We start from the raw sequence: 12995 nt of genomic DNA on the forward strand, positions 1-12995 counted from the left end.
ATCTAAAGTGAAAAAAACTTATGTTTTAGAGATACTCACCGTTTAAGATATGTGAAAAGCAAAATTTATTGAAAATCATTAGTTAGTGGGGTGAATTGGTGGAAAAGGGAATATGAATAGATTAGATAATGAAACCGTGCTTTAATTAGTTAAATGAAACGTTAGAACAATAAATAGTATTAGATTAGTAGATGAATCAGTGCTCGCAATTTATGAAACGGCGGAGTAATAATTATTAGACTTTAATTTTTACAATAGCATAAATAAGGAAAATGCAACAAAAAAAAAGCCAAAAAAAAGGAGAAAAAAGATAAATACAAAGCCTAGTATTTGAGACATGCCACATCACCTTTTGCATTCCCACAATTATATAGATATATAGATTGGTTAAATAAATGTAGCATAGGACTATTAGCAAAAAAAATTGTATTATTTACAACAGATAACCAAAAAGAAAAAGAAAAAGAAAAAGAAGAAAGGGAGGGAGAACGAAAGGACGGATATATTGTGAAGCAGAGGTAGAGAGGGGCCGTAGCGTACTATCCAATCGCCAATACAGAGCAAAATAGATCCTTCGCCGCTATCAGTCATCGACGATCGTATTTTCTCCCGTCCAAACCCTCAATACTTAATTCCTTCTCTGCTTTCCCATCGGCGAAGGTAAGGATCAGACCCACAAATATTTTGCTTCATTTTGAACATTGAGTTTCTAATATCTAATCAGCCCATTTTTAGATCTAATCTCTTTGGTGCTTTTATTTTTGGCATTCGGTTTAGCGAAATGTTATAAGAGGTTTCGTATAGCTGACCCGACTAGCTTGTTGAGTGATTGCTCAATTTGTCCTTTGTTCCACTTTATGTGGCAAGGATTGGAGCTCAAATAGTTAATTATCCATGTCAATTTACATATTTAGAAACTGCATAATATAATAAGTCAATTTTTTTAAGAAAAACATGGTCATAGACCTCTTGATTCCCCAAATAGTAATGTTGCCACATAAATTGGAACAAAGGGAGGAGTAATCTACATCGAGGGAGTTGCAACTTGCTAGCAATAAGAAAGTGGGAACTTTCATTCTGTTATGATTGCCAGCTATAATGGGCGTTATAGGCAATCAGCTTTGTCATAACTTCTTATAAATTGATCTAATGTGAAGTTCTTATTCACCTTCAAGGTGATAGAATTGAGTTTTCTCACTCTTTTGCTTCTTTGGTGATGATCCCACTGTGCTTGGCAATGTATACCTAACAGTTTTTAGCATGACGTTTTTCCCTTGATGATCTTATTCCATTGTTATGTGGCATTTTTAGGATTGTAGAGTTGAGTTTTTATGGAGGGAGTTGGAGGTGATGGTGCCTCGGCAGCTGCAGCATTTAACCAACGGAGTCATGAACTCTCACAAACTTTCCAGTACTATTTAGATAAAACTGTTCCTCATGCTCCCTATAGGTGGATTGGAACCTTTGTCTTAGCATTTGTTTATGCCCTGCGGGTTTATTATCTTCAAGGATTCTACATTGTTACCTATGGTTTGGGCATCTACATACTCAATTTGCTGATTGGTTTTCTATCACCTCTTGTTGACCCTGAACTGGAACCATCAGATGGACCTTTGTTGCCAACTAAAGGTTCAGACGAATTCAAGCCTTTCATACGTCGCCTTCCAGAGTTCAAGTTCTGGTAATATTTCTGGCTGTTTGGCTGTGATTCTTTTTTCTTTTTCTTCCTATTTGCTGCTAGAAATGGTTGTCATCTCTTATGATTTTCTCTTCCTGCTATATGGGATGTGAACTTTTTGCTATTGGGGTAAGAAATGGTTGTCATCCATATTTTATAAAGGATGATACCTTTATCATCTGCTATACTTTTTTGATGTCTATTCAAAGTTGTTTTAGGTTGCTCTATATGTTGTTTGACGTTGGTGTTCCTTGGTAAAATTTGAGAGTGTTATTTACATTTGAGAAGTTGGAAGCAGGAAGCATACAAGCTTTTCAGAATTTGGAAGATGATATGCCTGTCATTAAACGGTTGTCTTGAGAGCACTAACATCTTCTTCAGTGCTTGAGTCAGTTGCATGACATAGATTTAACTAGTTCTAAAAGGGGGCTGGTATAACCGTATAAGTCGGCATAATCTTGTAACAGTTAGGCTACCTTATGGCGCTGGTCATTTTAGTGTTTTGTCTCCTTATGGGCAACTCCTATATTATTTATATCTCCAAGGACGGGGTGGTAGTATTAGAAAATACAGAAAAAGAGCTGCTTCATGAACTGATGAAAGCAACATAGTAGTACTGCCCACCTTTTCCTTACCAGCATCAGGAGACACAAAAAAAAAGTGCTGCTTCATGTTCAGCAACATTGAAGTATTGTCCGCCTTTTTCCTTCCTTGACATGTGCGACAATATTGTCCAATGTATGATCTTTGATATATGTTGCGTAAGATTAGGGGCACTTTTGGCTAACTCCTCAAAAGAAAGACAAAAAGAAGAAAGATTGGGTGCTCTTTTGTTTCATTTTTGGTGTAAAGACAGCTTTTTAGAAGATGCAGAGAACCTTTGCTTGACATTATAGATGACTTGTAAGATAGAACAAGGATTACTGTTTGGATTTTGAACTGTAAATATGGCTTAAGCACAGCCTTTATGCTGATAATATTTCTGTGACCATTCTCCAAAAAAAAAAAAGAAGAAGATTGGGGGCTCTTTAGACTAGAGTGGAAGCCAAGTTAGTTACAGAATCACTTCCCAAAGTTAACGGATCTGTAGGAATAATGTGATCAATAGATGAACAAGTACGGAGCCGAGGGCAGTATCAAGGTTGTTTTAGAGGGTGTTGGGGTCCTCCAATAACCTTAGAATATTGGTTTCTTTTTCCCCCATGTCCTGGGTTGTAATCTTTTGGAATTACTTCAATTTCTTTCTTTAAGGTGACTTCTAGAAAATGCCTGCTTAGAAGGAATAAGTTGGGGGATCACTACTATAGTTTCATAAATGCTCCGTAATGTTCTGTTTTTGCCTTTTGAAAATCAACCTTTTTCGGTGACGGTATCTTACTGTTACAGACTACATGTGTATTAAAGAAGGAAAAATTTGTTATTAAACTAAAGAAAAATGTCAACCCTTGGAAGAAAAGAATACCAATCATTAGGTTATTTTCATTCTGGGCTACTTAATATTTTTAGCATTCTTGTATTCATGTGCATGCATCTCCTTAGAGAAGAATGTCAATTGTTAGGTTACTTGCATTCTATCAGCCATTCATGTACTTGTGTGCATGCATCTCTTTTGATTAATTTTGCATAATCTGGAGTTACTACTTACACCATCCAATGGTATGCTATGTTTTCCATTAACCAAAGAATCATAGGAAGGAGAATGACATCTTTTGGTGCTTCATGTTAATGAAAAAACTGGTTTGTTCATCTTTTTAGTTTCTGGGGTGCGGAGTTGTGAATTTGGAAAGCAGGAAGGTCAAACTTAGGATCTCAAGGTTACAACATGGAAGCACTTTATGTCTGTTGATTACTGTTTCATAACAGATTGTAGTCTTTTGTGATATGGTAAACATAGAGGGGTTTGTTTTACTATTTCTTTCAATAGTCAAATATCTTTCTTTTTCTTGTGGGAATGACTTTAAATAAGTCATGGGGACTCATTCAAGGCACTGCTGTAACTTTTCTCGATATTGCTTTTGGGTGCTATTGCCACTTATTGATCGCCTAGTTGCTGTCTGCATTTTTCCTTTACATAGCATATTAAAGCACGATAAAGATTCCAATACATCTGTTTCAGGCTGTTTGATACTTTCTCGAACATTTTAGGTGTCACTGCATGTTTATGATTGTTTTGTTTGTCTCAGGTATGCCATAACAAAGGCTTTCTGTATTGCGTTTATGATGACTTTCTTCTCTCTATTTGATGTTCCCGTGTTCTGGCCTATATTGCTCTGCTATTGGATTGTTCTTTTTGTTCTTACAATGAAGCGGCAAATTATGCACATGATCAAATACAAATACATCCCATTCAACCTTGGAAAGCAGGTGAGATGAGCAGCTAATGAGTTTGTGTTTTCAAGTTGGGTCAAGCTGCCTATGCAGGCACCATTTGATTTTACTAGTCTCATTTGGTAAGTATTGATGCACTTTCTTTGTTATTGCAATAGAAGTACTCCGGGAAAAGGCCATCAGCAAGTGGCAGCAGCCCCAGAGCAGACTGAACTTTTGCTGGTTTTTTTCAAAATTAGATGGAGGAAGAAATAGGCCAAATGGGAAAAAGAATAGATGAAGTTACATAATTTTTTGTTTATGGGATTGTTTCTACATTCTACTCTGACCTGAATACGGAGTTACCAAGATGTAGTTTGTTAGTGATTGTTTAGCTGTTTTTCCTTTTCTATTAGTTTTGATACTCGTACTTACTGAAATAGTCTAATCTGGTACATGTAACAACCAGATTTACAGTTCTGGTAGCCATAGTTGATTGGAAAATGGAGATCTATTGTAGTTACTTGCAGTGAATCTTATTAGCATATGAAATACATTCTTTAGTGCCCTACTAGTTCTTTTTTCATTACCTCTACCACCTGCTGTGAGTTGCACAAGATCCTACCATTTGGTGTGACTGTAGTTCCTTGTTTAGTGCTGGGTACCATTTCCTGTAGTAACCTGTCAGTGCAAATTATGTTCTGGTGCATTTGGCCTGATAAATAGCCGTAGGAATTTCTCAAACAAACCGAACTCCTGTGTTATTCGACTAAGCAAACTATCACCTAATACCTGAAGAGCTCGAGGGCACTCTTAGTTTCAATGTTCCTAACAAGTTGTTCCTCTGGTACGTATACCTTTCCAAGGTTTTTCGGTATTCCTAATTTGTTCCTCTGGTATTTACGCCCTTTCAAGTTTCAAGGGGTTTTCCAGTTTCTTTATCCCACAAAGATAGAAACTCATCCAAGATAATCTCATCGTGCGGAGGGCTGATGTAAAGGACATTATTTGGTGTTCTTGGATCATCCTTCATTAGAAACAGCTTTAGATACAAAAATGGCAACAGAGGTGCATCTTCAGTAGCTCTATTATATAATGGGAATATGGTTATCGGATAGGCAGCTGCGGACTCTGATTGAATCACACCATCTGCTAAGCATATCATAAGCGAATATGCAAATGCTAATTGGTGCCCTTGTAACTATCATCTCCCAGTTTCTCTGATTTTACTTTTCAAGTAGTAACTGCTAAGAGATATAAAGACGGAGGCATTTTTTGAAATGACATAGTTCAACAGGCTCATAACTCTGTTGTTGTTGATAACTTGAGAGATTTCTAATTTTAACCAAGATTGAGAGTTGTACACGATCCCTCTATAGACCATGGTTGTTTAGAATGTGACTCATTTTTATGGAATCTCTAATCCCCATCACTAAAAAACTCATTTTCACTAAGATCTTTTGCCGCATGGAAATATAATTCATTTTAACCCCCCGCCCATGACACCCCTACCCATCATCAACGTTGACAAGCAAAAACTTAAAGATGGAGTTGTGGATTCAAAGAGGATTATTGCTGCTATCTTTGACTATCTAAGACGAAAAGTGAATACCATCATTTATGGCAAGGCATGCAAAGAGAGTTTGCAAGTTGCAATTAGTCTTATAGCTTGTTTGGCAAGCTTCTAAATCTGCTTATTTTGAGAAGTATTCAAAAAATTACTTTTGGTAAGAATCGGTTTGTGTTTGACTAATTAATTTGAATAGCACTTTTGAGCACTAATTAGTGTTTGGCTAAGCTTTTTAAAACTGCTTCTAAGTGTATTTTTCTCAAAAGTGCTTCTCAGAAAAGTATTTTTGGAGAGAAGCAAGTTACATTTCTCTGCTTCTCCTCAAAAGTAAAAGTTGCACGGGGCGCCCTATTTGGTCGCCCCCATTTTTTTTTTAAAGTTTTAACTTGTACCCACTTTTTAAACAACTTCAGTCTCCTTTCTCCTCCTCCTCCTTCTCCTCAAAGTTATATCCGCCCTCAATCTGATAGGCCACTCCTTTCTGAAATCGCTGATTGTGAAAATGTTCCAGTAATTGATATGGGTTGTGAAGATAGAAACCTTTTAGTTCATCAATTTGGTATTTAAGAAGTATACCAAATTGGAGGAATCTGACCAAGAGGATTACATAAGTTAGTGAGCACCTGTATTTCCATCTAATACTTTCAATGTTCGAATCATATGGAAAGTCAGTTAAAACTTCAACTCTAAGAAGGCTGAAGTTCGCCAGTTACAAACAAAAACTTCGCCAGTTACAAACAAAAACTTCAGTTCTAGAGCTGAAGTTCGACAGTTACAAAACAAAAACTTCAGTTCTAGAGCTGAAGTTTGTCAGTTACAAAAACAAAAACTTCAACTCTAGAGCTAAAATTCGCCAATTACAAAAACAAAAACTTCAGCTCTAGAGCTAAAGTTCATCAGTTACTAAACAAAAAACTTCAGCTCTAGAGCTAAAGTTCGCCAGTTACAAAAGCAATAACTTCAGCAATTACAAACAAAAACTTCAACAAATAGAGAACAAAACTTCAACTACTATGTTTAAGTTCAACAATTACAAACAAAAACTTTAGCACACTTGGTTCAGTACACTTGTAACTTCAGTCCCGTCTACTAGAATGCTGAAGTTTTGCGTTATTGCCTTTGCTATTTCAGCCCCGTATGCTGAAGTTATGCGAAAAAGTGGGTACGCTTACAATTTTTTTTGCAAAGCGGGCACAAGTTAAAACGTGACCCAAAAAACGGGTATAGATGCAAATGCCCCTCCTCAAAAGCACTTTTGGCCCAAAAAAAAAAGCTTGGTCAGTAGCCTGCCCTCAACTTCAAGAAACCATATTTGTTGGACACAACATTACAGACTTCGCAGGTTTTAAATTTAAGAGATTCAAAAAAAATATAATAATAATAATAATTATTATTATTATTACTCTCTCCGGTTCACAATAAGTGACCAATTTACTTTTAGCACGCCCATTAAGAAAATACAAAATTCTATATAAAAATACCTACTATGACTAAACTACCCCTAATTAAACGTTTAATGTGAGGAGTAAGAAAACTTTTTAGGGATATGTACATAGGGGTTATTTTGTAAAAACAAATTGAATTCTTTCTTGATTACATAACTGGTCACTTATTTTGAACCAAAATGAAAAAGCAAATTGGTCACTTATTGTGAACCGTAGGGAGTATTATACATATCCAATTTATGATTCGAGAAAAGTCACTACTTACACATCCTTGCTAAATGATGATATTGTAAAATGAGGGTTCTTAAAGCAAAAATAACTAGTATTACCAATAAGGAGCCATACAGAAACCAATGATTCCATAGAAAAGAGCACCTATAAGAGTCGAGGAAGATTGCATGTCGAGTAATCGAACCAAGTTGGAATCTAGTGCATCTCTAGGTTTATAATGCATCAATAGAAGGAAGGAATGCACTTCTTTGGTTAGAAGAGTAATATGCAACAAATATTACAACAAGGTGTCCAGAAACTCGCTTATTGTGGTGTATGTTATTTGTGGATATAGCTGCGTCCCTTCCAAACCACCAGAAGAGTCAATGCTGAAGTATGTCTGATCTCCTTTAACGAATGCAGAGTATATGAAAACCAACTCCATATTCTCAGGATACGGCATTTCTGCAACAAACAAATTAACCATTCAGGATATAAGATGTACTAGGAAATAGATAGCTTCTCATGCATTATGCTTTCTCAATGATCAATAAGAGAGATGAATATGCATCAGGCATCTAGCAATAACAGCTCACATTGTAAATTATCTGTAAAGAATTTATGCAGATGTATTTGTAGGGCTCTTGATCAACCAAAGTCGGCCTTCATACTGCCTACTTTTCATTGTTCTCAAGGCTATGCTGAACAAAAAAGAGGAGAATTACTGCTCAGCTGGAATTGAGGATTGTCAGGCAAGGAAAAGCAGCTAAAATTGAGTCGATTGGACTATGTCTTGCAGGGTGGCATCGACCCCCACCCTCGGATATTTTGGCCCCCGAAATGGACTATGATAAGTATCTCTACTTGTAAAATAAAGCTGCAAAATTAGCTTTATCCTGTTTATCACAATTCCAAATTGACAAATTTAGGTGCCTTGACAGTTTCTGAGATGGTGGATAAGGAGTTTGAAAATCTTCTTTCAAATGCAAAGATGTATGATGAGCACTTTTTTATAGAGCCAGCAAAGAGTATTTGTGATTACACCAGTATGCACAACATACTAAATTTTAAAGGACAAACCTCTGATTTTCTTCAGGAGTTCATCTTCGGTGATGTAATTCCTTTTTAGCGTCTTCCCAATTTTCCCTTCCCAAATATCTACTAGCTCATTCATGGAATAGACATTTCCTGGTGGCCTCATATAAATATTTGATACATTATAAGAAATATTATATTCCTGTTTGAGACAGCTGTTCAAATACAGAAAAGATGTTATAAGTTGTCTCATGACAAAGACTGTAATCACGGGAACACATCAACAGATAGCAGACTTAAAAAGATGAGTAGATAATTGCTTATTAAATAGAGACAGAACAATATAGCTAAATTAACAACATTGCATGCAGCTTCTGCGCTTTAAGTTACACCAAATTGCAAATCTTGAAACGTGAAGGGCACTTAAATTAGGGTTGGAGAGAAATATAGATAAAGATAACAGTTACAAAAGAATTGATGGCAATCAAATGTAGACGTATAGTTTAAACGTGATCCATAAAGAGGAAGGAGAAAAGGTTTTTGATTTCTTCTAAGAGGGACTGCATATAGAAGGGTAGAATACAACAACGACAAACCCGGTATAATATCACAAGTGGGGTTTGGGAAGATATGTACGCAGACCTTATCCCTACCTAGAAGGTAGAGAGGTCGTTTCCTGTAGACGCATATAGAAGGGTAGAATACAGATTAAAAAGAGCCTAAATTAAATACATATAAATATTTTATACATTATAAGAAATATTATATTCCTGTTTGAGACAGCTGTTCAGATACAGAAAAGATGTTATAAGTAATCTCATGACAAAGACTGTAATCACAGGAACACATCCACAGATAGCAAACTTAAAAAGATGAGTAGATAATTGCTTATTAAATGAAGACTGAACAACATAGCTAAATTAACAACATTGCATGCAGCTTCTGAGCTTTAATTTACCCCAAATTGCAAATCTTGAAACGGGAAGGGCACATAAATTAGGGTTGCATTCTTCATATGCATGAAATGGAATGAGGAACGCAACTCATTCAACATTCGAATCTCATATTTCTACCATAAGAACAGCATAAGGGGTACTATACTCATAGAAACTGAGGCAGTGCCAAGTAGTGAAGCTCAAAGCTCACCAAGTTAATCTAATACAACTGGGACGGATCAATCATCTGACCTTTGGCAGTTCCATCACCGAATATGCTGACTTCATCTCTTGGAGGGTTTTTCCGGCCCGGTTGAACAAGTGACAGTAGAAAAAAACTTGTAAAGAAGTTGCAACAGACATAGGTGTAAGGAATGCCTTCAGCTTCAATAAGACGCCTAATCTCAGATTTTCTTGAGTAGAAGTTGTGATCCAAATCGGAAATTCGAGTTCTGTCAGGATCTGACCCAAATTCTGAAGGGAGGAACCGCTGCAAAAAGGCACATCTTAAGTACAGAAAAAGGCAAGTGCATCAACACTATCTAGGTTCAACTAGATTTGCATATGACATTATCAAGAACTTGGAATAAGAAAGAGCAGTTTTTTCTTTTACAGGATGTTTGTGATTCGACAATTATCTATAAGATTAGTATTGCCTAATATTAATGAATCAGCAACATCTCATTTTCAAATTAGTTGGGATCAGCTGTATGAATTCGTATAGATATTCTGTTCATTGAACTCCATTCAGGCCTACAATATCCTCACATCAATCCAGAAATGGAAAGGAAAAAAAAGAACAAGAGGTCAATCAAATTAGCACTACCAGAGAACATATTTAAAATCTCAGGTTAGTAGGATGATTAGATTTATGAGCCCAATAGAATGATCAAATAAGACCTAAATTGTTGGCAGAGCCAGCTCTCTGCTGAGACATTTGTAGCAGACAAAACCAACTATGTAAAAAGGAAAGTTAAATGAAAAGTGCAGTCATATAAAAGAAGGAAACGTAACACAGACTATGACCTTAATGCAACCAGCACGCTTGATAGCAGAAACCAGAAGCTTTTGTTCAAGGACTTGCTTAGATGAAACAGCACAAATTACCACATCAACTTGCTTGAGTGCTTCAACCAGGATATCTTCGTCTTGCAGCGACCCCTATAAGGAAGATCCAGTATTTCAATTCAGTCCACACAGAGTACCATTGCACCTACTCTACATTTGATACAACTTACTTTCTTTCTATTGATGAGGACAAATTAAACTTTCTTTCTTAGAGAAGATAACAAATTATACTTTCTTTCTTTGATTAAACTTTTTTATCTACACAAATTACACTTTATGGTACATTTTATGTTGTAAGGGGTCATTTGTTCAGGTACTAGTTACGCGAGAATTTTAATGTAGGATTTGCCATACTGATAAACAATAATTTAGGAAATTGTTAAAGGTTAATAATAATGTAGGGATTGTTGTGTGGTGAATACTAATATGTAGAATGTTATGCAATGATTACCTATTTTAAGGGCATTTTGATTTTTAGATACTCTTATCCACGCATTGCCAACACATGTATTCATTTTGCATATTGTATCGCGCATAAAATAATACATGGTATTACGTTCAACACCACCAACCAAACATGCATTAGCGTTGGGGATATTACTATTTCTTATGCCGCAAACCAATTGCTGCACTAATTATGCATATATTAGATTTCTTATTAGGCCAGGCTAACTTTGAAGTATGAGTTATGTGTAATTTCATATAGGGATAGTCTTTACTAATGCGCAGGGGTGGATGTAGGGTAGTTGATACGGGTTTCGAACCCATAATCGAATGGACTTCTTCGTACTCGAAGCCATAAAGTTCAAATTTTGGATCTGCCTATGCTAATGTAGCTAATGAAACATAAACTTGACACACATTGACAATTCTTTTAGAACTAAAGAGAGTACTTTTAAAGAATTTTAAGTACGTATAATTAACTAGGAAAAGGGTGGGCGAATCTGATCATAATCTTTGAGGAAGGCGGGGAAGTACCTTGATGAGTGTAACGCCAGCGCCAGAAAGGAAATGAAGCTTTTGGGATTTATGGGGGTCGGAAAATGCTGAGTCTCTGACGAGTCCGAATGTGGGATGCAAGGAGTTGAGGCTGGCCTTTGCCAGTTCAAACCCTAGACGGCCTGTTACTCCGATTATCAGTATTTTGCTCTTTTCTGACTCCATTTGCCGCCGGCTGCAGGCGCACGTGAACTGAGAGTTGAATATGACTCACGAAGAAGGGAGAGAAGACTGTATTAGCTAAAATAGGAGCAGAAATGTTTAAAATTATATGAAAAAGAGTTTTTGGTTTTTGCAAAAGAGAAAAATCTCGAAATCAGCTATCTGGCAACAACATGAAACTCCATTTTTTAAGACAAAATTAGTCTCCCTCTCCGCTGGCCCAACTAAATTGGGCCAATATATTACCTTTTTACTCGATTTGGCCTACTTTATAGGCCTCTTATCACTAGTTGCCTCTCTCCCCTGGCCACCAATACACTCGATCCTTCTAGCAATCTCCATCACCTGGGAAAATATAGTCTCAGCCTCGGCCTCTCTAGCCATGTGAAGTATAATGTCATAAGTAAGCCCTTCGATGAACCTCCATACCTTCTCCCTCTCAGGAAGGATCAGGATAGCTGCATGGTGAAACAAATCAACAAACCTCGTCTTATATTGGGTGACTATCTTATTACCCTGCTGCAAATGCTTAAGCTAACTACGTAGGTTATTCATAAACTTCTCTAAGAAAAGCTGTGAAAACTGAGCCAAAGTAAGAGGAGGTGACCCTACTGGTTCACTTTGCTCATAGATCTACCACCACCTCTTTGCTAATCCCTACATCCGGAAGAAAGTAAAGTCAAACCCCATTGGACTCTACCAGTCCCAAGTTGCGCAAAATCTCATGACACCGGTCTAACAACTTGTTAGGATCGAAAAACTAGGTGGTATCAGAGCGAGGTTCAAGACAGGTTCATCTTGGCGGGTTCAGTTCTAGCCGCAACATATTTGACGATATTCGTGATTTTTGTCTGAGAAATTTGACCGGTGTGCTACGCACGTTGAGACAAACTTTGTGGTGGAGATTTGGAGATGCAACCTGTTGAAGGCTATGTGAAGAAGGTGGATCAAGTTTATTTTGTCAGAAAATTCCGGCCAAGGGGGAAAATTGTTAGGTGTTTGCCATAATTTTCTTAACATATTTGATTTTCCTATTTGTTGAAGGAAAGGGCAATATAATTACCTTAACTGGTTTTCCTTTTTGTAGAAGGAAATTATAATTCTCCTATACTTGGCTAGTCCTTTTTCTTGTAGGAAAAGGTTTGGACTTCTATAAATTGAGGATCCGTCCTTCTCATTCAGCAGCATCCACAATGTAGTCATATGGGGTTTGAGAGTCGTGTTTAGGGGAAGAACTTTACGGGACAAATGTTAGTGTGTCACTTGTTTTTGCCTTTTCGTGAGGTTGTTCTCTCGATATTTTGTACTCTTTTTTTATATAGTGGAGCTTTTTGGATCTTTGTGATCCCGTGGTTTTTACCTTCGATTTGAAGGGTTTTCCACGTTAAAATTTGGTGTTCTTTATCTTCTTTATTTTCGGGTTTGCCTCTTCCTCGACATAACAGTGGTATCTTGAAGGGTGTTCTTCTTGAAGGGTTTACCTTCTTTATTTTTTATATAGTGGATTGCTCATCTCCGTTGTGGACGTAAGTCAGTTGACCGAACCACGTTAAATGTTTGTGCCTCTTTTGGTATATTTCTTTTTG

The 12995-nt window shown here is 36.8% G+C and overlaps 2 protein-coding genes across 2 annotated transcripts; one reads left to right on the forward strand and one right to left on the reverse strand.

Annotated features, from left to right (window-relative positions):
* The first annotated feature begins 512 nt into the window (after positions 1 to 512).
* LOC107796967 (protein RER1B) lies at positions 513 to 4568 on the forward strand. Its single transcript, XM_016619789.2, has 4 exons — positions 513 to 660; positions 1312 to 1681; positions 3862 to 4042; positions 4165 to 4568. Exons 2-4 carry the CDS (start codon positions 1332 to 1334, stop codon positions 4216 to 4218), a joined length of 585 nt encoding a protein of 194 aa, XP_016475275.1. The 5' UTR covers positions 513 to 660; positions 1312 to 1331; the 3' UTR covers positions 4219 to 4568.
* A 2572-nt stretch (positions 4569 to 7140) lies between these two features.
* Positions 7141 to 11977, reverse strand: LOC107796968 (putative pinoresinol-lariciresinol reductase 3). The gene is made up of 5 exons (XM_075254727.1): positions 11227 to 11977; positions 10207 to 10341; positions 9408 to 9670; positions 8291 to 8460; positions 7141 to 7675 (listed from the first exon to the last, which is right to left on the reverse strand). Exons 1-5 carry the CDS (start codon positions 11410 to 11412, stop codon positions 7509 to 7511), a joined length of 921 nt encoding a protein of 306 aa, XP_075110828.1. The 5' UTR covers positions 11413 to 11977; the 3' UTR covers positions 7141 to 7508.
* Between the last annotated feature and the right edge of the window lie 1018 nt (positions 11978 to 12995).

This window comes from Nicotiana tabacum, chromosome 6 (genome assembly GCF_000715075.1).
Source record: "Nicotiana tabacum cultivar K326 chromosome 6, ASM71507v2, whole genome shotgun sequence".
Taxonomy (NCBI): domain Eukaryota; kingdom Viridiplantae; phylum Streptophyta; class Magnoliopsida; order Solanales; family Solanaceae; genus Nicotiana; species Nicotiana tabacum.